The sequence below is a fragment of the Schistocerca serialis genome, chromosome 2, assembly GCF_023864345.2.
Source record: "Schistocerca serialis cubense isolate TAMUIC-IGC-003099 chromosome 2, iqSchSeri2.2, whole genome shotgun sequence".
In the NCBI taxonomy this organism is placed as follows: Eukaryota; Metazoa; Arthropoda; class Insecta; order Orthoptera; family Acrididae; genus Schistocerca; species Schistocerca serialis.
Window position 1 is genome coordinate 1,106,703,048 of NC_064639.1, and position 27,420 is coordinate 1,106,730,467.

A 27,420-nucleotide genomic window follows, 5' to 3' on the forward strand; every position below is an offset into this window, starting at 1 on the left:
GCTGGACGTGCAGACCGCGTGAGACGACGCTTCATCCAGTCCCAAACATGCTCAATGGGGGACAGATCCGGAGATCTTGCTGGCCAGGGTAGTTGACTTACACCTTCTAGAGCACGTTGGGTGGTACGGGATACATGCGGGCGTGCATTGTCCTGTTGGAACAGCAAGTTCCCTTGCCGGTCTAGGAATGGTAGAACGATGGGTTCGATGACGGTTTGGATGTACCGTGCACTATTCAGTGTCCCCTCGACGATCACCAGTGGTGTACGGCCAGTGTAGGAGATCGCTCCCCACACCATGATGCCGGGTGTTGGCCCTGTGTGCCTCGGTCGTATGCAGTCCTGATTGTGGCGCTCACCTGCACGGCGCCAAACACGCATACGACCATCATTGGCACCAAGGCAGAAGCGACTCTCATCGCTGAAGACGACGCGTCTCCATTCGTCCCTCCATTCACGCGTGTCGCGACACCACTGGAGGCGGGCTGCTCGATGTTGGGGCGTGAGCGGAAGACGGCCTAACGGTGTGCGGGACCGTAGCCCAGCTTCATGGAGACGGTTGCGAATGGTCCTCGCCGATACCCCAGGAGCAACAATGTCCCTAATTTGCTGGGAAGTGGCGGTGCGGTCCCCTACGGCACTGAGTAGGATCCTACGGACTTGGCTGCGGTCCGGTCCCAGGTCGACGGGAACGTGCACCTTCCGCCGACCACTGGCGACAACATCGATGTACTGTGGAGACCTCACGCCCCACGTGTTGAGCAATTCGGCGGTACGTCCACCCGGCCTCCCGCATGCCCACTATACGCCCTCGCTCAAAGTCCGTCAACTGCACATACGGTTCACGTCCACGCTGTCGCGGCATGCTACCAGTGTTAAAGAGTGCGATGGAGCTCCGTATGCCACGGCAAACTGGCTGACACTGACGGCGGCGGTGCACAAATGCTGCGCAGCTAGCGCCATTCGACGGCCAACACCGCGGTTCCTGGTGTGTCCGCTGTGCCGTGCGTGTGATCATTGCTTGTACAGCCCTCTCGCAGTGTCCGGAGCAAGTATGGTGGGTCTGACACACCGGTGTCAATGTGTTCTTTTTTCCATTTCCAGGAGTGTATTTTCCTGCGCTCAGATTTTCTTTGTGCGTTTTTGTACAGCAAATACTCTTTATAATTTACGTTAATATTTACTGTCCTGCTATTAAAATGATCACAAAAGCACCATAAGAAAGCAATATGACTGCTGTATCCTTTTTATCTACAGTCCACAGCTCGTGGTCTAGTGTCTAGCGTTGCTGCCTCTGCATCAGGGGTCTCGGGTTCAATTCCCGGCCTGGTTGGGGATTTTCTCCGCCTGGGGACTGGGTGTTTGTGTTGTCGTCATCATTTCGTCATGATTCATGAAAGTGATGAGGCTGGACTGAGTAAAGATTGGAATTTGTATGGTCGCTGATACCCCCGCAGTTGAGCGTCCCACAAATCAAACATCATCATTATCATCTTTTCAACCATGGAACCATATACTTTCCTGTTTACAACACATGTCTCAGTCTCTCTCGCTGACCTTTCTGACTTCAACTGTTTCCTTCTTGTTTCAGGATTCATCTCAGATAGTAGAGGTAACAAACGAATTTCCTGTTGGATTTTGCTAATTAACAACCCTGCAAGTAAATTTTATATTTTCACATCATAGAACCTATTAATATAATCCATGTAGTATTAATATATTGAAAATATTCGTCAGTCCCGTTACAACCTGTAAATTTTATTATTAATAACACTACACCTTGAAGAACCTCATGTTGATTATCTAACTGAAGAGCTGTTTCTGTAGCATGACCTATTATGTTAACAAATAATGAAATTACGGCAATTTTAGCGTAGTTGATGTAATAGTCAGTCCTTACCCAGTAAACATCACACATAATTCGCGTCCAGCAAATGCAGACCATGGACAGAAATTTAAATTTTGCGTAGCTTTAACTGCTCAACTGCACTGCTTGACAAGAAAAAGTGAAGAAACCAGAAGGGATGGTCAGAGGTCAACGTATCTTCGTCCACGTACGCACCAGCGGTGGGTACGTAAACGATGACAGTTTTAATTCTCTGAGACAGATAGAGACGGCACCAGAATGCATTAATTTGTTCCTGTTTAGTGCTTTATTGGGTGTGGTAGGGGGACAACGTTGAGTGTTCGGTGCGAAAGTCACGGAGACAAGGCGAACTCGTGTGAGACATCGTTATCAGCATCTGAAAGAGTATCAAAGGAGCCTGAGTGTGGGTCTCCATACAGCCGTCTAGTCCAACAGTGCACAATCTAGATTTTTGAGGTATACGGATGAGACAGTGGCTCGATGTTGGACTGCGTCGGAACTTCAGGGCACGCCTAGTGGTCGAGAAGGTTCTGGTGGACCACGTCTGACAACTACAAGAGATGATGGCTGTCACCAAGCACCACTTCACATCTGTGCCTGCCATCTGATACCAAGTAATGGACTGACTGCAATCGTTTGTGTCATACCGCGCCATTAGCAGGAGATTATCAGAGGGCGGACCAGGTGCTGCGGCGTTAAGTCAAGCGCCGGAACGCCAGTCGGAAACGAGAGAGCAGAGAGGGCTGTGACAAGAAGTCAGCCACTCGCACGCTGACTGACCCCTCTCCAGGACGACAACCCAACAGCAGCGGCGTATATGTGAAGTGGATATAAGTGTCGCGCCAGACTCATAGCGGTTAATTTCTACAGCAGCATCAAGATCAGGCACTTCAAGACCAGCGACTTAGGAATTGTGTATACTGAAGAGATTTCTTATTTGCATGTCGACCTTTGCTTGCGACACTTCTGCGTTATTGTCGAAGTTAAGTATTGTCATTGTTCATTCGTAATAAAACTCATTAATACGATTTGTTTGAATGTTGTCTAGCGATCCGAGAAGGCAGGCTTCCTAGACCTCACGTATTGGACGACTAGGCAGGATTGAACACTAGGCAATTATTCTCCTGCGCGTAGCAGGCCAATAACACCAGAAAGTTGCGTCTGGAGTAGGGTCGTGACTTGGAGTAGGGGACTGCCGATGGATGACGCCGCACTGTGCCATTTTTCTACAGGACGCTGCTCCTCGACATGTGGCACCTGTGGCTATTAACTGTCTGCATGATGATGAGGTGCTCCCGTGGCCAGCAAGATCGCGCGACCTGTCTCCGATAGAACATGTGTGGCACGAGTTCGGACGTCGACTCCGACCCACAGCCAGTGCCTGGATATCAAGGAATAGTTACAACAGTTACGGGCCAGGTAGCCTCAGGAGAGCATGCAACAGCTTACGAGGTGTGTGAGTAAAGTAATGAGGCTGACAACACTGCGAGTGATATTTAAATGCTGTGTTTGTTTCCTTGTATAGACTGGTGTGTCCAGCCCTTCCAGATGCTCGGTCCCAGTTTCAGCTCCATGCAGCCATCGCGTGAGGTTTGAGAGCGCCATTAGTGAAGCTGTGTTTTTTCCGAAACAGCGGAATTTAGAACAACATTATGTCATCAAATTTTGTGTTAATCTTGGAGAATCCACGTGTGTGATCTTTTGAAAATTGAAACAGACCTACGAGGAACATTCCTTACAAGAGCACAGGTTTTTCGCCGGTACAAATCATTGTTGGAAGGCTGAGAACACGTTAGCTCAGAGAGACGTTCAACTTCAAAACCCGACGAAAATGTTGAGCGTCTGCGTGCTGTTGTCAGATCGGACCTACGCTTTACAATAAGGATAAAAAGTCAACCAAGGTTTAACAAAAATGTCTTCGAAAGATTCAGGAAAAGCCTGAACCGCAACGCCCCAAGTCACACGGCCATGTCAATCATGGAATTTTTGACCTCAATAGGCTTTCCTGTTGTTCCACGCCCCCCCCCCCCCCCCACCTCCCACCATTCACCAGATCTGAGGCTTCGCTACTTTTTCCTTTACAGAAACTGAAAAATGTTTTAAAAGGACGTCAAAAGAAAGTAACAGCTGCTGCCAAGACTGGCAACGATGAATCCACCGGTGTATAGCTGCCGAAGGGAACTAAGTTGAGGGGGACAATACTGTTGTTTGAAAAATAAAAAAAATTTGTTAGATCAAAAATCAGTCTCATTACTTTTCTCACACACCTCGTTTGTCACCTTCCCGCACCGAACCAGTGGTTGAGAACTGACTGCAGCCGGTGCAATGTAATAATGATTAGCAGGCTCATACTGCCAAGTTCTTTGCAAATAACATCACATATCCTCTTAGCCCATGAAGTTTAATTATTCTTTCCTTTGATAAGTAACGTAATAGTGTGGTACACTAATAGTTTCAAATTTTACGTTAATATATTGCTTGTTACGTTCATATACAGGGTGAGTCACCTAACGTTACCGCTAGACATATTTCGTAAACCACATCAAATACTGACGAATCGATTCCACAGACCGAACGTGAGGAGAGCGGCTAGTGTAATTGGTTAATAAAAACCATAAAAAAATGCACGGAAGTATGTTTTTTAACACAAACCTACGTTTTTTTAAATGGAATCCCGTTAGTTTTGTTAGCACATCTGAACATATAAACAAATACGTAATCAGTGCCGTTTGTTGCATTGTAAAATGTTAATTACATCCGGAGGTATTGTAACCTAAAGTTGATGCTTGAGTACCACTCCTCCGCTGTTCGATCATGTGTATCGGAGAGCACCGAATTACGTAGGGATCCAAAGGGAACGGTGATGGACCTTAGGTACAGAAGAGACTGGAACAGCACATTACGTCCACATGCTAACACCTTTTTATTGGTCTTTTTCACTGACGCACATGTACATTACCATGAGGGGTGAGGTAAACGTACACATGTGGTTTCCGTTTTCAATTACGAAGTGGAATAGAGTGTGTCCCACTGGAAACGCGTCGACGTTGGTGGTATCAGCATGATGGTGCACCTGTACATTCCGCAGTTAACACTAGGCTGACCCTTGACAGGATGTTCGACGGGCGTTTCATAGGACGTGGAGGACGCATAAATTGGCCAGCCCGTTCTCCTGATCTTACACCTCTGGACTTCTTTCTGTGGGGTACGTTAAAGGAGAATGTGTACCGTGATGTGCCTACAGCCCCAGAGGATATGAAACAACGTATTGTGGCAGCCTGCCGCGACATTACACCGTGATGTGCCGACAACCCCAGAGGATATGAAACAACGTATTGTGGCAGCCTGCCGCGACATTACACCAGATGTACTGCGGCGTGTATGACATTCATTACGCCAGAGATTGCAATTGTGTGCAGCAAATGATGGCCACCACATTGAACATCTATTGGCCTGACATGTCGGGACACACTCTATTCCACTCCGTAATTGAAAACGGAAACCACGTGTGTACGTTTACCTCACCCCTCATGGTAATGTACACGTGCGTCAGTGAAAAAGACCAATAAAAAGGTGTTAGCATGTGGACGTAATGTGCTGTTCCAGTCTCTTCTGTACCTAAGGTCCATCACCGTTCCCTTTGGATCCTTACGTAATTCGGTGCTCTCCGATACACACGATCGAACAGCGGAGGAGTGGTACTCAAGCGTCAACTTTAGGTTACAATATCTCCGGATGTAATTAACATTTTACAATGCAACAAACGGCAATGATTACGTATTTGTTTATATGTTCAGATGTGCTAACAAAACTAACGGGGTTCCATTTAAAAAAACGTAGGTTTGTGTTAAAAATCATACTTCCGTGCATTTTTTTATGGTTTGTATTAACCAGTTACACTAGCCTATCTCCTCACATTCGGTCTGTGGAATCGATTCGTCAGTATTTGATGTGGTTTACGGAATACATCCAACGGTAATATTAGGTGACTCACCCTGTATACAACTTTATAGTCAAAGTACTGTTTGTTTTGTTGATGTAGATAACGTACTATAATAAGACAGCAAACGAATAAATGAAAAATGTTGCAGACAAGCTGAAGGCGGAGATCGCCATCAACGTGCACCTGGACACGCTGAAGCGCGTCGAGATCTTCCAGAACACGGAGGCGGGCTTCCTGTGCGAGCTGGTGCTGCGACTGCGCCCCGTGCTCTTCTCGCCCGGCGACTACATCTGCCGCAAAGGTCAGTCCGGCCTGCCCCCTGCTTGCACGTCACGGCGACTTAGCGCGCCTTCTAGTTACTCGTCTTCCGGTGGATTCATCCCCGCCTCCACTTCTGTACATCTTCTTTACAATACCTTTCATCTCAGTATTTCTGCCTCATCCAACTTCCCCTACACTACGTTTTACATAATCTCATTTTTATCTACCACAAGGTAATTATGCTCATCTCCTCCTTCCGGTTCCTAGTTATATATTCCTAAATGTCCTACGACATATTCTGATAGCACCTCCCTTCGTTGCTAATTGCTGATCAAAGCGTTTTCTATAAGGGGCGGTGAAAAATTTCAGTTCGAAGGCCATACAGTTCAGAATCTGTATGCCAATCAGGCAAAATCGCCGTGAGCTTTGAGGCAGTCATCCTGGTAAGACACCGTGTACTACTGAGGGACGGGGGTTATCGCTGAAGAAATCGGTTTTCGGTTATACCGGTTTTTCCAGCTCCAGTTTAACCTGATTGTTAAAACCGTGCAAAATAACCGACTTCTGAAATAACCGATTTTCGGTTTTTTCTTCCTGTTATTTCCAGCATGAAAGATGGACATCGAAAAGATCTGAAAAATTTGAAGACTCCTTCAGACTACTGCATCATACGTTTCAATCAAAATATCAAATAAAAATTTAGCCCATCCACCGTTCGTTGATTTTCTCGAAAAGTGGTGATAGGTTGAATACTACAAATTATTCACCAGTGTTCTCTTACTGTTTCTAATTTTTTAAATTTCTGCTCAAAAATCATGTTGTAATCAATGATTATACCAGTGTTTTGGCATTACCGATGTTCAGTGCGTGAGAGTCAAAACTGAGGCTGGAGAGCTCTGTTTTTCGTGTTATGCTCTCCTTTTCGAAGGACAACATGCAGACAGAGATGTACAATAATGAACTTGGGATTGAAGCTCTTATTTCCGTGTTTTCTTTAACAATACATATGTTTTTGGATAGGGTCCGCCTTTATCAAAACACAAATTTGTTGTGACAGTGACAGCTTAATATATAGTGTTTTACAGTGATGAGCCGGCCGCGGTGGACGAGCTGTTCTAGGCGCTTTAGTCCGGAACCGCGCGACTGCTACGGTCGCAGTTTCGAATCCTGCCTCGGGCATGGATGTATGTGACGTCCTTAAGTTAGTTAGGTTTAAGTAGTTCTAAGTTCTAGGGGACTGATGACCTCCGATGATAAGTCCCTTAGTGCTCAGAGCCACTTGCATCATTTGATCAGTGATGAAGATGAGGAAAAAAAACGTAAGTGAAACATAATATAAACAGACACACACACACATACACACACAGAATTAATTAATTTCAGGCATGGAAATAACAATTTTCAAATCGTAATTTTGGCTTAAACAGTTTATCAACTTTAAGGTGTAAGTGGTTGCAGATGACAAACTGTGAAACAAAACAGTCACTGTAGAAACACAATACATCATAAAAACCACACCATGTGGTAAAAAGGTATGAATTCATAATTATGTGTGTTTTTTCAAATATCTGTAATTACGATTTAAAAACTAATAGTTACATATATACAAACAGTAAAAGAACATCCTTTAACAGACATAAAATAGAAGCCCACTGAAGATGCTGCAACTGCAGTGAAACATGTTTGGGTTATAAAAACAAAATTGTGTTTTGCTAAAGCCGGACTGTATTCAAAAACATATGTAGAGATGTACAATGTTGACTCTGTCAGAAAATCAGCTATTTTGTATTTTTATTGTAAACTATGAATGAATTGTATTACTATTGCCATAACTTTAACTTTTATTGTTTCATGGTAATGACAGACAAACAATAAGCATCTGTGTAGATTTCATAGCCTTCTTTTTCTTTAATTATTTCGAACCCGTTTTTAGTCAAATATATATCGTTACTTTTTAATGGGAATTTGAATACAATTCATTTTCTTCTGACAAAGGACTAAATATGCTATTTAAATGAAGAATTTGCAAAATATATCATATATCACGAACAATTATATGACAATAGCCATAATTTCAGTAATGACTTGGTCAATATTCATTGTATGATCTGTTCATAAATACTCGTTCTGTAGTGTGTTTATCTGTAAGTTGACTCGTTTCATCAGAATATTATCATTCAAAGCCACACATCTTCCTACCAAACTGTTTTTTCTAAAAAAAGTCTTATTTAAAAACCAAAAACTATAGCACTATTACTGTGGTAAATTGATGAATTGCTTTTATACCCAGTTACCGGTAAAAAAATAAAAATACCTGTTGTAACTGAAACCAATCAAATACCGGAACTAAAATACCGGTATCGATTTTAACCGTACAGTTTTTCCCATTCATGGTCCTCCAGCGTGAAGTCAGCAGCTGCTGCACATCCTCGTCCGACAAGAATTGTCGACAATTCAGGGCCTTTTTAAGGGACCGAAGGTTTGATAATCGCGTAGGAAGAGATGAGGACTGTGGGCGGGCGTTTGACCGCCGCCCACTGCACGAGGCTGGCCTCGCAGATCGACCGCCGCCTTGTGCCGAACACCGACCAGCGCTGAGCTTGGCACATCATTCCACGACGGCGGCTCTCGACAGACATGCTGTTCCATACACCTCTTTATTCTGCTGTGGACGTCTACTAATGTTTGTCCTTCGGCGGCCAAGGAAACGATAACAGCACGTTGGTCTTGTTCGGAAGCATCTGGTAATAAAGTCGCAATAGCTCTCATTTCCTCATTTACTGCACTGACGTCGGAAGACACGAATACCACATCAATACCTTGCCTACATGTCGGTGCTTATACGCCTGCATCGAAGTGACCCTAAGTTGTATACAGGGTGGTCCACTGATCGTGACCGGGCCAAATATCTCACGAAATAAGCGTCAAACGAAAAAAACTACAAAGAACGAAACTCGTCTAGCTTGAAGTTGGAAACCAGATGGCGCTGCCATAGATCAAACGGATATCAACTGCGTTTTTTTAAAAATAGGAACTCCCATTTTTAAAACATATTCGTGCAGTACGTAAATAAATATGAATGTTTTTGTTGGACCAACCTGACTGTCATCCGCCATACGGGCGACAACCAGGAGTGACGGTCTGGGGTGCCATTTCATTTATCAGCAGGACACCTTTGATTGTCATCCACGGCCCCCTCACAGAACAGCGGCACGTCTACGCTTCCTTTTGTGTCCTTTCTGGCTAGCCATCCCGGGCTTACATTTCAGGAACGTAATGTCCGCCTGCACACGGAGAGAGTTTCTACTGCTTGTCTTCGTGCTTTCCAAACTCTACCTTGGTTAGCAAGATCGCCGGATCTCACCCCAACTGAGAACGATTGGAGCATTATGAGTAGGACCCTTCAGCCAGCTCGGGATTTTGGCGATGTGACGCACTAGTTGGACGGAATTTGGCACCGTATCCCTCAGGAGGACATCCAACAATCAGCGCCAAGCCGGAGAACTGAATAACTGTTTGCGTGAGGGTCAGAGCGGACCAACGCGTCATTGACTTGACCAGTTTTTGAAGCTCTTTCTCTTGAATAAATCATCCAGTATTTCTGACATTGTAATCATTTGTTTGTGATTATATGTAGATCACATCTACCCGTTTCCGTCCCATTCGTATAATTCCTTCGCAGTGCATCTTTTTTTTCTCTTAGGCTGTATCTACCATACATGAAAAATATACCTGAACGACTCCGAAGTTCGTTTGAGACGTACGATTTCTACTTGTGACGAGCTTGGTACATGGACGTGCTTTGTGCCTTACAGGGGAGGTCGGTAAGGAGATGTACATCGTGAACAGGGGCCGGCTGCAGGTGGTGGCGGACAACGGCAAGACGGTGCTGGCCACGCTCAAGGCGGGCTCCTACTTCGGCGAGATCAGCATCCTCAACATGGGCACAGCAGGTACGTGTGCCGCAGCTCCGGCCCGTCTTGGATGCCAGGTGTCTGTTGTCATGCAAGGTGTCCAGTGTTTGAGTCATCCATAGTCTTCTCGCTAAAATAGGATGTAAGCCTGTCAAACACTTGATACTACTTTTTTCCAATGTGAATTGCTAAATTCTTGCAGTGGCATTCGTATCACAGTTTCGTTCACAAGATTATGGTAAGGATAGTTATTCATATACACTCCTGGAAATTGAAATAAGAACACCGTGAATTCATTGTCCCAGGAAGGGGAAACTTTATTGACACATTCCTGGGGTCAGATACATCACATGATCACACTGACAGAACTACAGGCACATAGACACAGGCAACAGAGCATGCACAATGTCGGCACTAGTACAGTGTATATCCACCTTTCGCAGCAATGCAGGCTCCTATTCTCCCATGGAGACGATCGTAGAGATGCTGGATGTAGTCCTGTGGAACGGCTTGCCATGCCATTTCCATCTGGCGCCTCAGTTGGACCAGCGTTCGTGCTGGACGTGCAGACCGCGTGAGACGACGCTTCATCCAGTTCCAAACATGCTCAATGGGGGACAGATCCGGAGATCTTGCTGGCCAGGGTAGTTGACTTACACCTTCTAGAGCACGTTGGGTGGCACGGGATACATGCGGACGTGCATTGTCCTGTTGGAACAGCAAGTTCCCTTGCCGGTCTAGGAATGGTAGAACGATGGGTTCGATGATGGTTTGGATGTACCGTGCACTATTCAGTGTCCCCTCGACGATCACCAGTGGTGTACGGCCAGTGTAGGAGATCGCTCCCCACACCATGATGCCGGGTGTTGGCCCTGTGTGCCTCGGTCGTATGCAGTCCTGATTGTGGCGCTCACCTGCACGACGCCAAACACGCATACGACCGTCATTGGCACCAAGGCAGAAGCGACTCTCATCGCTGAAGACGACACGTCTCCATTCGTCCCTCCATTCACGCCTGTCGCGACACCACTGGAGGCGGGCTGCACGATGTTGGGGCGTGAGCGGAAGACGGCCTAACGGTGTGCGGGACCGTAGCCCAGCTTCATGGAGACGGTTGCGAATGGTCCTCGCCGATACCCCAGGAGCAACAGTGTCCCTAATTTGCTGGGAAGTGGCGGTGCGGTCCCCTACGGCACTGCGTAGGATCCTACGGTCTTGGCGTGCATCCGTGCGTCGCTGCGGTCCGGTCCCAGGGCGACGGGCACGTGCACCTTCCGCTGACCACTGGCGACAACATCGATGTACTGTGGAGACCTCACGCCCCACGTGTTGAGCAATTCGGCGGTACGTCCACCCGGCCTCCCGCATGCCCACTATACGCCCTCGCTCAAAGTCCGTCAACTGCACGTACGGTTCACGTCCACGCTGTCGCGGCATGCTACCAGTGTTAAAGACTGCGATGGAGCTCCGTATGCCACGGCAAACTGGCTGACACTGATGGCGGCGGTGCACAAATGCTGCGCAGCTAGCGCCATTCGACGGCCAACACCGCGGTTCCTGGTGTGTCCGCTGTGCCGTGCGTGTGATCATTGCTTGTACAGCCCTCTCGCAGTGTCCGGAGCAAGTATGGTGGGTCTGACACACCGGTGTCAATGTGTTCTTTTTTCTATTTCCAGGAGTGTATTATCTGCGTTTCTCTACGACGGATTAACTCTAGAACACCAGGGAGGGAAAATGTTACTTTGTTACTAGACCGTCGTATATTTTACTATTCCATATTTAATTCATTAGAACAGACATTTGCTGCGAGCGGGCACTGATATAAGTCAATGAGGAAAGTTGAAAATTTGTACAGGACCGGGATTAAAACTGGGATCTCCTGGGCCGGCCGCTGTGGCCGAGCTATTCTAGGCGCTTCAGTCCGGAACCGCGCTGCTGTTACGGTCGCAGGTTCGAATCCTGCCTCAGGCATGGATGTGTGTGATGTCCTTACGTAACTTAGGTTTACTTAGTTCTCAGTATAGGAGACTAATGACCTCAGATGTTAACTCCCATAGTACTTAGAGCCATTTGAACCATTTTGCGATCTCCTGTTTTCTAGACAGATGCTTTGACCACTAAGCCATCTGGACATAGAGGTTATTCCAACTCCACAGACGAACCTAGCACGCCCCCCTTCAAACCCAAATTCCCAACTCATCCACACACTACTAATGTAGTGCCCCTTGCTCATTTTCCTCATCACTCGCGACTAGTTTATCCACTAATTAACTACAATTATAAGATTATAAGGCCTCCTACGGTATTTCACATACAAAATAAGTACAAAATGTCCGGTTGTACTATACAGGGTGTTACAAAAAGGTACGGCCAAACTTTCAGGAAACATTCCTCACCCACAAAGAAAGAAAATATGTTATGTGGACATGTGTCCGGAAACGCTTACTTTCCATGTTAGAGCTCATTTTATTACTTCTCTTCAAATCACATTAACCATGGAATGGAAACACACAGCAACAGAACGTACCAGCGTGACTTCAAACACTTTGTTACAGGAAATGTTCAAAATGTCCTCCGTTAGCGAGGATACATGCATCCACCCTCCGTCGCATGGAATCCCTGATGCGCTGATGCAGCCCTGGAGAATGGCGTATTGTATCACAGCAGTCCATAATACGAGCACGAAGAGTCTCTACATTTCGGACCGGGGTTGCGTAGACAAGAGCTTTCAAATGCCCCCATAAATGAAAGTCAAGAGGGTTGAGGTCAGGAGAGCGTGGAGGGCATGGAATTGGTCCGCCTCTACCAATCCATCGGTCACCGAATCTGTTGTTGAGAAGCGTACGAACACTTCGACTGAAATGTGCGGGAGCTCCATCGCGCATGAACCACATGTTGTGTCGTACTTGTAAAGGCACATGTTCTAGCAGCAGAGGTAGAGTGTCCCGTATGAAATCATGATAACGTGCTCCGTTGAGCGTAGGTGGAAGAACATGGGACCCAATCAAGACATCACCAACAATGCCTGCCCAAACGTTCACAGAAAATCTGTGTTGATGACGTGATTGCACAATTGCGTGCGGATTCTCGTCAGCCCACACATGTTGATTGTGAAAATTTACAATTTGATTACGTTGGAATGACGAAACTAAAATGAGCTCTAACACGGAAATTAAGCGTTTCCGGACACATGTCCACAAAACATCTTTTCTTTGTTTGTGTGTGAGGAATGTTTCCTGAAAGTTTGGCCGTATCTTTTTGTAACACCCTGTATACTGACAATGCTAGATTGGTAGCATTACGAAGTTTTAGTACTCCACGGTTGAAAAAAAGTGCACTAAACTGATGTATATTGTCTTGGTTCAAATGGCGCTAAGCACTGTGGGACTTAACATCTGAGGTCATCAGTCCCCTAGAACTTAGAACTACTTAAACCTAACTAACCTAAGGACATCACACACACATCCGTGCCCGAGACAGGATTCGAACCTGCGATCGTAGCAGCCGTGTGGTTCCGGACTGAAGCGCCTAGAACCGCTCGGCCACAGCGGCTGATTTATTGTCTTGTCGATGACTAAAAATATGAAGCTATAGCTTTAACATATCATAACAAAATTAATCCTATAATGTCTAAAACTGACGCGGTGAGATTGTGGTCGTGCTAAAACACAGGAAAAATAGCAAACAATCACTGTTAATAATGCCATTTAATCTAAAAAAGTAGTGTCGGTAATAGTTTTGAATCGACGGAGTTTTCCTGATTATGGCTGTTCACTTTTGAAATCTCATCTAGCATACGCTGTACAATGAAAAACAATCAAAAAAGCACGTGCAGTGTAAGCTAAATGTAACTGTATTCGTCAAAATCCGTCTGAGGATGAACTCATTGGTTCGAACCGGAAATTGCTTTTAATAAATAGCGCTATTGACAGTGGCTTTTTTGTCAGAATTAAGGTGCAAAAAATTAAGAGTGCGTAGGTCTCTCATTTGTTGTATTACTGTTTCAAAAGCCAGTGTGTTATAATAGCGGAGAAGAAACATCACTCGGTTGCATTGTGGTAACACTGCGTAAAAATTGGCCTACCTATTGCTAGCCATAAAGCCTCCTGTCATTTATTTTGGAGGGGTCTCACTCGGAAGCAATTATAATAGTACCTACTTTATCATCTTGTGCTTTATTTTGTTATCATTCTATTTCAAGATGCGCAAAGTGCATGTATTTCTCAATATATGTACCTCAAGTCTTTCATAGTGCGAGATCACGCTGTCAACATCTGTATCTTTGTTTTAATGTCTACGATGCAACCACTCTCTTTCCCTGACGATGAGAGATTAAAAGATGTTCAAACAGCAGCGGTAGTCGTTGACTCACTTCTTCAAATAAGCCTTTAGGTACTTCACCCAAAATTTAAGGGTGAGGAGGCGAACAAATTAGGTTCGAGAACCAAACAGTCATCGATTACCGTATCTTTTGCCGGAAAAGATAAGAAAGGATGACTCACCGAGTCATATTACCTTTCCTGTACGGTAATAAAATAGAAAGTAGAAGTTACGACAAGTAGCAGGCTATTCTGACGCAGAACACAACGGCACGTCCTATTAAAGAAACAATGGACTCTAGCGGGAATTGCTTTTGAATGGAACGAGATTCTAGAAGACATAAAGCACACGGAAAAATGAACAGACCGGCTAGTGAATTGTGCTCTCGAGTGTTTATTTAACAAACGCTTTGTCTGTATCAGCAGGCTTCGAGGTTAGTTGGATACAGTCTCGATTATCCGTTTTTCAAATAAAATTAAGTATTGAAGCAGTCTTTGCGTTAACCAGGGCGTCACAACTGGCGTACGAACCCCAGACCACTAACGATATGATGCACTAATTTCGCAGGTATGTAATATCCTCCAGGCACTGTTGCTCTACACTGGGCAGCATTTCACAATGCGAATGCGTTCTTGAAGGTGACTATAGAAACTGGACCATTGCCACTCGGCTACGTACGTTTAGTAAAATCTGCACAGGCAAGTTGCTCTGTCGTCACTTACCTAGCACGACTATTCCGATAGTTAAAAGTTCTACAATTCGTCCCACTTGGTCAACTCTATGCAAGGAAGCATGAGAGCAGTGTTAATACAAAAAGCAGAAGTATTTGCAGAATGATTAGTCACTATATGTTTAAACAACCATTATCTACAAAGTGAAATGTAGATCAAAAAGATTTATTTTACCAAAACGCTTGTATGGAAAAGGCTGCATAGATGCAGATATTCGCGGATAGCCGAATTAATACAAAACGCCGACGCCCCTTCTAATATCCGCGGGTGTATCTGAGAATGTTATCCATAATTATTCGTTGTGTGGTTAAAATTTAAAAGATAGTGGGAATATGATATTCGTCTATTTACATTACACGTGATCGATAGCAATAGTTATTAATGTTTTAAGCCACTGCTGATACGTATTCGGGTAGACTGACACTATGATGAACGGTATAAAATTAGCGGATCTCTCAAGAATTCCCGTAAATATAAGTACAAGTACGTATTGCAGCGTTCATTAAATCGAAGAGTAAAGTACGTTAATATGGTTTAAATTAGAAGGATACTTTTGACCAACTACATATATTAAAAATATTTGAGTGCGCAAAATGTGACGTCAACGGCTAACTTTTATTTGGCTTACCAATATTCCGGAACTGCACAGAAAAATTATCAGAATCGGTTTCATTATTTAGGAGAGGAAATTGTAACTTACGGAACCTGCATTTTACAAGTATGTGGTCATCGCCGAATTCAGTTCTCAGTCGGTGGAATGGAAATTACGAATCATACTCATTCAAGTTAAAAAAGCTGGACAAGCGTAAGCCTAACATCAGAGCTCCGGCGTACCGAGCCAAATAAAATACTTACTTTTACTTTTAAAGGCTTCTCCATGCTCCAGCAGTTGGACTGTATTCCCACTCGCCAGAATGATTGACGATAACTGCAGTCTTCCTCTCGCAGACCTCTCTTCCTCATTATTCTCATTATTTCCGCTCTCCATGTTATTCTCGGCCATCCTCTCTTCCTCCCTACCGTGGCGGCCGGAATGGCTATTGTCCGTGCTCCCTTCGCCGTACATGGTCATGCCATTGAATATCTCTTGTACTCAATTCTTTGCACGACTGGTTGTTGCGTATCGATTATCTCCCTAATTTCCTCGTTTCTTCTCCTCTGTGCTCTGGATATCCCGGCTGCCCTCCTTTTTTCATCCACTTCTGTCGCCTGTAATCTACTTCTTTAACGCTCCCCAAGGGTCCATACTTCTGCCCTATATGTTATTATAGTTTCAATTGCTCTTTGCAGAATCCTCTTCTTTGTGTCTTATGCCTTCCATCTCCTCCCATTACTCAATAGATTTATTCTAAGTCTACCTAGTTCAAATGATTCTATTAACTTCTTTGCGATAAACTTGACATCACCTACTTTTCAGTACTTGTAAATAGACAAACAATAACAAGTAGATAGTTAGTACCATACTGGAAGGTAATTCCCTTACCTCCGCACGATTGATTCCACAGCTTCAGTATATACTGGATATACACTATAGCAAAAATATTAGTACACTCTTTTAGAGGTTTCCAGTTCACTCAAGATTTATTGATGTAACAATGAATACTGAGTACATGAAATGATTACATTTACAAATTAATAACACAAACGGTTCTGAGGTACCAGGTATCGACCCAAGTTGAAACACCCGTATCAGTACGTGGTATAGTCTCCACAGGCAGCAATGCAGACGCTGACTTTGGCATCCAGTTGATCTTACAGATGGCGAACAATGGCCTGGGATACGTATTCCACGCCTGCCTATTCATGTAATTCTGTAATGGTTTTTGCTTGACGCATCGCACGATTCATTTCTAGTCCCATCGTTTCCCACACGTACTGGACTAGAGACAAGTTCGGTGGTCGTGCTGTCCAAAGTAGTAGCTGCACATCTTCCAGAGCACGTTGAGTTTCACAGACAGTGCGTGGGCGATCACTATCCCAATGACGCAAAACATCACATTCCGGCTGCAACTATGATTGACGATAACTGCAGTCCTCGTCTCCCAGACCTCTCTTCCTCATCATTCTCATTATTTCCGTTCTCCGTATTATTCTCGGCCATCCTCGCTTATCAGTAAACTGTCAGTTTAATAAGTTACAGCTGCAAAATACTAACACGAATTCTTTACAGAGGAATAGAAAAACTGGTAGAAACCGGCCTCGGGGAAGATCAGTTTGGATTCCGCAGCAATATTGGAACACGTGAGACAATACTGACCATTAAATTAAGGAAAGGCAAACCTACATTCCTAGCATTTGTAGACTTAGAGAAAGCTTTTGAAAATGTTGACTAGAACACTCTCTTTCATATTCTGAAGGTGGCTGGGGTAAAATACAGGGAGCGAAAGGCTATCTACAATTTGTATAGCAAACAGATGGCAATTATAAGAGTCGAGGGGCATGAAAGGGAAGCAGTGGTTGGGAAGGGAGTGAGTCAGGGCTGTAGCCTCTCCCCGATGTTATTCAATCTGTATACTGAGCAAGCAGTAAAGGAAACAAAAGAAAAATTAGGAGTCGGTATTAAAATCCATGGAGAAGAAATAAAAACTTTGAGGTTTGCCGATGACATCGTGATTCTGTCAGAGCAAAGGACTTGGAAGAACTGTTGAACGGAATGGATAGTGTCTTGAAAGGAGGGTATAAGATGAACATCAACAAAAGCAAAACGAGAATAAAGGAATGTAGTCGAATTAAGTCGGGTGATGTCGAGGGAATTAGATTAGGAAATGAGACGCTTAAAGTAGTAAATGAGCTTTGCTGTTCGCGGAGCAAAATAACTGATGATGGTCGAAGTAGAGAGGATATAAAATGTAGACTGGCAATGGCAAGGAAAGCGTTTCTGAAGAAGAGAAATTTGTGAACATCGAGTATAGATTTAAGTGTCAGGAAGTCTTTTCTGAAAGTATTTGTATGGAGTGTAGCCATGTATGGAAGTGAAACGTGAACGATAAATAGTTTAGACAAAAAGAGAATAGAAGCTTTCGAAATGTGGTGCTACAGAAGAATGCTGAAGATTAGATGGGTAGATCATATAACTAATGAGGAGGTGTTAAATAGAATTGGGGAGAAGAGGAGTTTGTGGCACAACTTGACAAGATAAAGGGATCGGATGGTAGGACATGTTCTGAGGCATCAAGGGATCACCAATTCAGTATTGGAGGGCAGCGTGGACCGTAAAAATCGTGGAGGGAGACCAAGAGATGAATACACTAAGCATATTCGGAAGGACGTAGGTTGCAGTAGGTACTGCGATATGAAGAAGCTTGCACAGGATAGAGTAGCATGGAGAGCTGCATCAAACCACTCTCAGGACTGAAGACCACATCAACAACAACCCGCTGCAAAAAATGAGAAAGAATGGGTCTGACAACATTCTACACGTATCGAGCACTGGTTAGCGTCCCGTACGGAAACACCAAAGGTGAACGGGAGTTTTAGTTTGTCGTACCCTGACCCATAGGGCCTGTGGTGTGACCACTGTGTCTTGGAGGAGTGCACTTTATGAGACAGAGCTCAGAAGGTAACCGTAGTACGCGTAAGTGATCATGACTTGTGCGCAGGCAAAATCTGCTTTCGTCGCTGAAGACCACGGCGATACTCTGACGGCACCAGCGGAGCCGTACACGTCGATGCTGTGGCGTGAGTGGAAGATGGGCCAGAGGTGTGCCTGCCCGTATTCCCACTGCCAGCAACCGGTTCGCAACAGTTCGTGTTGACACGTCTGAGCTCACAAGCCCTCGAATGTGTACTGTAGTAGCTGTACGATCTACCGCTGCTGCCCTTACCACACGACGATCCTGGCGGGCATCTGTACTGCGAGGACATCAAGAACATCGTCTACAGATGTGATAATGTTCAAGTGACCACTGTTACCAGCATCGTTGTACAACTTAATGCGTACATCCAACTGGTGTGGCAAGTCTCCCAAAGCACCATCCTGCCACACGGAAGGCTGCAATCTGACCTCTTTCAAACTCGCTCCGTTGAAGCACAAATTCCTCTCTGTGGCATGGTTGACTGCTCGCTTCACACGGCTGCACCACACTGAGCCTTCTAGCTTTGAGCATTTCCTATTAAAGGGCGGACACAGCTGGTAACAGTGCCACTACGCTATTTGTTGGCGGACGACGTTGAATCCATTATCAGTACATCTACTATCCTCCAGATGACAGATGCCGCCATCGGATCAAAATCGATGTCTTTCCAGTTGTACATTTTTTTTCCGGTGGTGTGTATTCTTAACAGACTCGTCGACATACTGCAGGACGACTAAGTTCCTTGGATGTTTGGAATGGTTCAATCAACTTTCTCTCTACTTCAGCTACAGTGTATGACTTCTGGTATATTCTTCGAATCAGGAATATTGGCTGTGCTTCTACACCTATATGCTCCACCGCTTTCCACAGGGCTTTAGTTGGTAGGAATCATAAGCTTTATGTAACTCCACAAATATTAGAGTACTTCCTGACCCTTAGAATATGTCTTCTCCCATATTTGCTTGAGGCTAAAAATGTGATCAATACAAGAACCTCTAGCCATAAAACCTGCACGTTCTCTTGCGTTTCTCCCTTAATTTCGTTCTCCAAATTGTTTTCCAGTATAGCCCTAAAGAGTCTTCCGACAGATTTCATAATGCTAAACGCCCTATAATTTCTTTGGTGCTTCTTGTTTAATTTTTATGGATAGAAGATATATATGATGTGCAGCTCTCTCTTCGTATTTCCCCTACCCCCACAATCTGATTGAATAATTTAGACATAAGTCTCTCCATTTGAACGGGTCCATATTTCTACAATTTTATCACAACTTCTCCCAATCCACTTGCCTCCCACTTCTTGCCTTTTTCAGAATCTCCTTTACTTCTTCCTCTAGCAAGATTTCTGTATTACCTTGTGTACTGCTTTTGTGGCAGACTTCTACATCACGTCTGTTCTTTCTTCTATCAGACGTTCTTCAAAGTGGTTTTTCCATTCTCCAATAGACAATGTGGGTGCGGGATTGCTAGCCATTTTCATCTTCCTTATCATACTCCATGCCTCCAACGATCTGCATTCCGACGGCCGGGGTGGCCGAGCGGTTCTAGGCGCTACAGTCTGGAACCACGCGACCTCTACGGTCGCAGGCTCGAACCCTGCCTCCGGCATGGATGTGTGTGATGTCCTTAGGTTAGTTAGGTTTAAGTAGTTCTAAGTTCTAGGGGAGTGATGACCTCAGAAGTTAAGTCCCATAGTGCTCAGAGCCATTTGAACCATTTGATCTGCATTCCAGCGAATGCTCTGTTTCCCCATACGCTCTTTCCCATGCCTCTACTTACACTTTCTTATTCATTTCTATACTTCTTTTTTATATCTTGTGTACATTCCAATCGTCTTCCCTCCCAGAGCTTAATCATGTCTGATAAAGTTACTGGTTTTCCTCGTCCACCACCAATAACTCTGTGGTTACCCATTCAGTTATTTCTCAGCTCTCTCTTTCCCTTCGTAAAACCTATTCCGCTGCTTCCTTAACTGACTTTTTCAGGAAACCGCAAAGTTAACTGGTGGTCCAATATTGCTCCAATCTTAAATTAAATCCTTGCTGATATTAACTTACACACTTTCTTCTTGTAGCAGATGTATCCTGCATGATGGATACTCCGTAGTTGTACGTCCAACATCCTCCTCCTTTTTCTTCTGTCTTAATGGGAAAAGCAATTTTTGAAGTAACTATAAAATGTTAGGAGTCACACTCTGCTCCTTCTACTCTTACATCTTGTACTTTAATTACCAGCTGTCTTCGCAGTATTACTAGACGCCATGGGGGCCTAGAATCGTCTGGTAAACAATTATAGTACAGCTTACTCCTTTACATTCTCTGCAATATTGTGTAGTCTAAGACGGTATTGTGTACGACAAAATAGCTGCTGTTAGAGTGTTGCTGGTAATCGCTTAGAGTAGGTCTCTAGATGCACAAGTGGATTCCTACAAACTGTGTGGGCATGACGTAGCCACCCATATACTGGAAGTACGAATTTAGTACTGAGAATAATAACCTAGACCACTGACAGAAAAATTTACTGCTTTTTTCCACTAGCATGAAACTGACGAGCATTGCTTCTTAGAGGGTACAGAAGAGAATGGACAGGGCAACTAAAAAGGGCTGCATGCTCTTACGCAAGGAGACACCTTATTTTCACACGTGGTCGCTGGTATACGTAGTTTCGAGTCATCAGCATGAACCCTGGACTACTCGTCCTTCGTCAGAAGTTCAACTTCGGTCATTTGTCATCTGAATTTCTGTCATTATATGTGAAAGAGGAACTGAGCAACTGGAAGCTTGGGTTATTGATGACGTTGCCTGATTCCACCACCGAAAGTGACTTCCAGCCCGCTTGACATACACAGCATCGACACACGTAAATCCGACAGCTCTCGTTAATGCACCACGCAGTGGGCTTGTGCAGACCACGCCGAGGCGAGGCGCCACTGTCTGGCACGTTTACAGACCGATGGACCACCATTTTGAGCCTCCGTTGACTGAAGTCTGGCTGCCCAGCTGCCCACGCCATTGTCGATCGCTCTTCTTTTTCACCGGCCAGAGACGACCAGCGCCACCAACTGCATCCCACGGCACACAAGCAGCATCTACATCTACATCTACATGACTACTCTGCAATTCACATTTAAGTGCTTGGCAGAGGGTTCATCGAACCACAATCATACTATCTCTCTACCATTCCACTCCCGAACAGCGCGCGGGAAAAACGAACACCTAAACCTTTCTGTTCGAGCTCTGATTTCTCTTATTTTATTTTGATGATCATTCCTACCTATGTAGGTTGGGCTCAACAAAATATTTTCGAATTCGGAAGAGAAAGTTGGTGACTGAAATTTCGTAAATAGATCTCGCCGCGACGAAAAACGTCCTTGCTTTAATGACTTCCATCCCAACTCGCGTATCATATCTGCCACACTCTCTCCCCTATTACGTGATAATACAAAACGAGCTGCCCTTTTTTGCACCCTTTCGATGTCCTCCGTCAATCCCACCTGGTAAGGATCCCACACCGCGCATCAATATTCTAACAGAGGACGAACGAGTGTAGTGTAAGCTGTCTCTTTAGTGGACTTGTTGCATCTTCTAAGTGTCCTGCCAATGAAACGCAACCTTTGGCTCGCCTTCCCCACAATATTATGTATGTGGTCTTTCCAACTGAAGTTGTTCGTAATTTTAACATCCAGGTACTTAGTTGAATTGACAGCCTTGAGAATTCTATTTATCGAGTAATCGAATTCAAACGGATTTCTTTTGGAACACATGTGGATCACCTCACACTTTTCGTTATTTAGCGTCAACTGCCACCTGCCACATCATACAGCAATGTTTTCTAAATCGCTTTGCAACTGATACTGGTCTTCGGATGACCTTACTAGACGGTAAATTACAGCATCATCTGCGAACAACCTAAGAGAACTGCTCAGATTGTCACCCAGGTCATTTATATAGATCAGGAACAGCAGAGGTCCCAGGACGCTTCCCTGGGGAACACCTGATACCACTTCAGTTTTACTCGATGATTTGCTGTCTATTACTACGAACTGCGACCTTCCTGACAGGAAATCACGAATCCAGTCGCACAACTGAGACGATACCCCATTGGCCCGTAGCTTGATTAGAAGTCGCTTGTGAGGGTCGGTGTCAAAAGCTTTCCGGAAATCTAGAAATACGGAATCAACTTGAGATCCCCTGTCGATAGCGGCCATTACTTCGTGCGAATAAAGAGCTAGCTGCGTTGCACAAGAACGATGTTTTCTGAAACCATGCTGATTACGTGTCAATAGATCGTTACCTTCGAGGTGATTCATAATGTTTGAATACAGTATGTGCTCCAAAGCTCTACTGCAAACCGACGTCAGTGATATAGTTCTGTAGTTCGATGGATTACTCCTACTACCCTTCTTAAACACTGGTGCGACCTTCGCAATTTTCCAATCTGTAGGTACAGATCTATCGGTGAGCGAGCGGTTGTATATGATTGCTAAGTAGGGAGCTATTGTATCAGCGTAATCTGAAAGGAACCTAATCGGTATACAATCTGGACCTGAAGACTTGCCCGTATCAAGCGATTAGAGTTGCTTCGCAACCCCTAAGGTATCTACTTCTAAGAAACTCATGCTAGCAGCTGTTCGTGTTTCAAATTCTGGAATATTCCATTCGTCTTCCCTGGTGAATGAATTTCGGAAAACTGCGTTCAATAACTCCGCTTTAGCGGCACAGTCGTCGGTAACAGTACCATCGGCACTGCGCAGCCAAGGTATTGACTGCGTCTTGCCGCTTGTGTACTTTACATACGACCAGAATTTCTTCGGATTTTCTACCAAATTTAGAGACAATGTTTCGTTGTGGAACCTATTAAAGGAATCTCGCATTGAAGTCCGTGCCAAATTTCGCGCGTCTGTAAATTTTAGCCAATCTTCGGGATTTCGCGTTCTTCTGAACTTCGCATGCTTTTTCCGTTGCCTCTGAAACAGCGTTCGGACCTGTTTTGTGTACCACGGGGGATCAGTTCCATCTCTTACCAATTTATGAGGTATGAATCTCTCAATTGCTGTTGCTACTATATCTTTGAATTTGAGCCACATCTCGTCTACATTTGCATAGTCAGTTCGAAAGGAATGGAGAGTGTCTCTTAGGAAGTCTTCTAGTGACACTTTATCCGCTTTTTTAAATAAAATTATTTTGCGTTTGTTTCTGGTGGATTTGGAAGAAACGGTATTGAGCGTAGCTACAACGACCTTGTAATCACTAATCCCTGTATCAGTCATGATGCTCTCTATCAGCTCTGGATTGTTTGTGGCTAAGAGTTCAAGTGTGTTTTCGCAACCATTTACAATTCGCGTGGGTTCGTGGACAAACTGCTCGAAATAATTTTCGGAGGAAGCATTTAGGACAATCTCGGAAGATGTTTTCTGCCTACCACCGGTTTTGAACAAGTATTTTTGCCAACATATCGAGGGAAGGTTGAAGTCTCCACCAACTATAACCGTATGAGTGGGGTATTTATTTGTTACGAGACTCAAATTTTCTCTGAACTGTTCAGCAACTATATCATCCGAGTCTAGGGGTCGGTAGAAGGAGCCAATTATTAACTTAGTTCGGTTGTTAAATATAACCTCCACCCATACCAATTCGCACGGAGTATCTACTTCGACTTCACTACAAGATAAACAACTACTGACAGACACAAACACTCCACCACCAATTCTGCCTAATCTATCTTTCTTGAACACCGTCTGAGACTTCGCAAAAATTTCTGCAGAACTTATTTCAGGCTTCAGCCAGCTTTCTGTACCTATAACGATTTCAGCTTCTGTGCTTTCTATTAGCGCTTGAAGCTCAGGGACTTTCCCAGCACAACTACAACAATTTACAACTACAATTCCGACTGTTCCTTGATCCAAGCACGTCCTGTATTTGCCATGCACCCTTTGAGATTGCAGTCCACCCCGTACTTTCCCGAGGCCTTCTAACCTAAAAAACCGCCCAGTCCACGCCACACAGACTCCGCTACCCGTGTAGCAGCCAGCTGAGTGTAGTGAACTCCTGACCTATTCAGCGGAACCCGAAACCCCACCACCCTATGGCGCAAGTCAAGGAATCTGCAGCCAACACGGTCGCAAAACCGTCTGAGCCTCTGATTCAGATCCTCCACCCGGCTCTGCACCAAAGGTCCGCAGTCGGTTCTGTCAACGATGCTGCAGATGGTGAGCTCTGCCTTCATCTCGTAAGCAAGACCGGTAGCCATAACCAAATCAGATAGCCGCTGGAATCCAGAGAGAATTTCCTCAGATCCAAAGCGACACACGTCATTAGTGCCGACATGTGCCACCACCTGCAGCTGGCTGCACCCTGTGCTCTTCATGGCATCCGGAAGGACCCTTTCCACATCAGGAATGACTCAACCCGGAATGCACATGGAGTGCACGCTGGATTTCTTCCCTTCCTTAGCCGCCATATCCCTAAGGGGCCCCATTACGCGCCTAACATTGGAGCTCCCAACTACCAATAAGCCCACCCTCTGTGATTGCCGGCCGGAGTGGCCGAGTGGTTCTAGGTGCTTCACTCTGGAACCGCGCGACCGCTACGGTCGCAGGTTCGAATCCTGCCTCGGGCATGGATGTGTGTGGTGTCCTTAGGTTAGTTAGGTTTAAGTAGTTCTAAGTTCTAGGGGACTGATGACCTCAGATGTTAATTCCGATAGTGCTCAGAGCCATTTGAACCATTTGAACACAGCAATTAAAGTCCAGTTAACGTTCCACCAAGGTCAAACATTCTGAAATGAAACATTTGATGCAGTAATCCACGTATTTGATTAAATCTGAATACTTAGAATCTTTTAATGTACGAGAGTTGGAACTTAGATAGTGGCAACTATTTAATCACAATCGATACAAAAGAATTACGTGTTGGCACCTGTTACTGTCCTTCAGAGTACTCACCAGCATTGTGTAGAACCCGTTGCCAGCGACGTGGAAGGTGCAGTATACCGTTCGCAGAGCCTGTTTTGTTGATGGTGCGAATGGAGCGGTCTAAAGTTATGGTGATTCTCGTGTACGATTGTGATGGTGTTATCCTAAAGCATTACGCTCCTCCACGGCAGACCGACAATGAATGCACAGTATTACTGTTCGTTTTTGGAGCATCGCCTGTGATCAGCTTTGCGAAAGCAGCTGGGACACTTTCTGCACAACCCATCCATCATTTTGCACGACAATGCGCGGGAGCATACAGCGCAAGCTGTGGCTTCTCTGTTCGGTCGATGGGTCTGGGAAGTACTGTACCATCCACCATACTCCGAGTACTTAAGTCCTTGTGACTCTGATTTGATTCCGAAGATGAAGGAACCACTTCGTGGCATTCGCTTCACAACTGTTCCAGAGATTCAACAGGCAGAAGACCGCTCCATTCGCACCATCTACAGAACAGTCCCTGCTAACGATATGCTAAGCCTTTCACATCGCTGGCAACGGATTCTAAACAACGCTGGTGACTACTCTAAAGGACAATAACAGGTGCAAACATGTAACTCTTTTGTATCGGTTGTGAATAAATAATTACCACTATTTATGTTCCAACCCTCGTATATGTCAGATTTTCCTTTTTGTAAGCTCTTTCTAATTTTATAACTTTGATTGTTGATGATCTGCCTTCAGTAGGCGGGCACCGAATCATTAACAAGGCTGATGGGAAAGCAGACCTAGTACGATAGTTGCAGTATGAGATGACTTCAAAAGAAGTTAGAAAATATGTTGGAAGAGTTAGAAGGAACATAACATTTATAACCAAATGTAAGAAGGCCTGATATCTAAAAACAAACGTGCAAAGTGTTTGGACTACTAGTGAAATGGTTATTGCAAAAGAAAATACATAGGGTAAATATATACAGCCACTAAAAATAAGCAAAGAACCTGGAAAACGTGTTACAGCTCACAGATGGCATTCCAGTTTCGGCAGTAAATAAAAGGAGTGGAACAAAACTATTGAATACAGTATACAGTATTTACAAAACTATTGAATACAGTATTTACTGTATTAAATAGTTTTGTTACACTCCTTTGATTTACTGTTGCAACTGATCTACGAAAAATCAAAAATATTGTCAACTTTACTGTCCATCCAGGTCAGTCACTGAAAGGAAAATTTTGGAATACTAATATTTTTAAAGGAAATGTCGTACAGGAAAATGGAGGTAGTGGTTCAAATGGTTCAAATGGCTCTGAGCACTATGGGACTTAACATCTGTGGTCATCAGTACCCTAGAACTTAGAACTACTTAAACCTAACTAACCTAAGGACATCACACACATCCATGCCCGAGGCAGGATTCGAACCTGCGACCGTAGCAGTCGCGCGGTTCCGGACTGAGCGCCTAGAACCGCTAGACCACCGCGGCCGGCCTGGAGGTAGTGAATAGCGAAGACTTGGAAAATGGATTTCGTTACATAGAGAAAGAAGTAATAGAAGACCGAGATTGATAATGGACTTCCTACACACATACATTTGAATAACACTAAGCTGAAGTAGGCTAGATATAAAAATGCCTAGCCGGTGCAAAGTAGCGAGCAGGAAACACGCTTTACTATTCAGTTATCCTGCAAAAAGTGCCAGTATCATCTTAATAAAAAAGAAATAACATGGTTAGTAACAAATATTGTTTCTTATCAGCTGCGTTATTTATTCTGACATCCAGTTCACGCTGCGATCGATTTCAGAATCTTAAGATTCCATCTTCAGGGAACTATAAAAACGCCCTGAGTAACTGTAATGCAAAAGTTCCAGTTTTTTCAAGAAACTATAAGAGAAGGGA

The 27,420-nt window shown here is 44.6% G+C and overlaps 1 protein-coding gene across 1 annotated transcript in view; it reads left to right on the plus strand.

Moving 5' to 3' along the window:
• Positions 1-27,420, plus strand: part of LOC126456648 (cyclic nucleotide-gated cation channel) — a 1,140,961-nt gene that overhangs the window by 1,035,113 nt on the left and 78,428 nt on the right. Inside the window, exons 12-13 of the mRNA XM_050092391.1 lie at positions 5,958-6,110; positions 9,886-10,023. Of these exons, the coding sequence (XP_049948348.1) occupies positions 5,958-6,110; positions 9,886-10,023 (291 nt within the window). The remainder of the gene's footprint in view (positions 1-5,957; positions 6,111-9,885; positions 10,024-27,420) is intronic.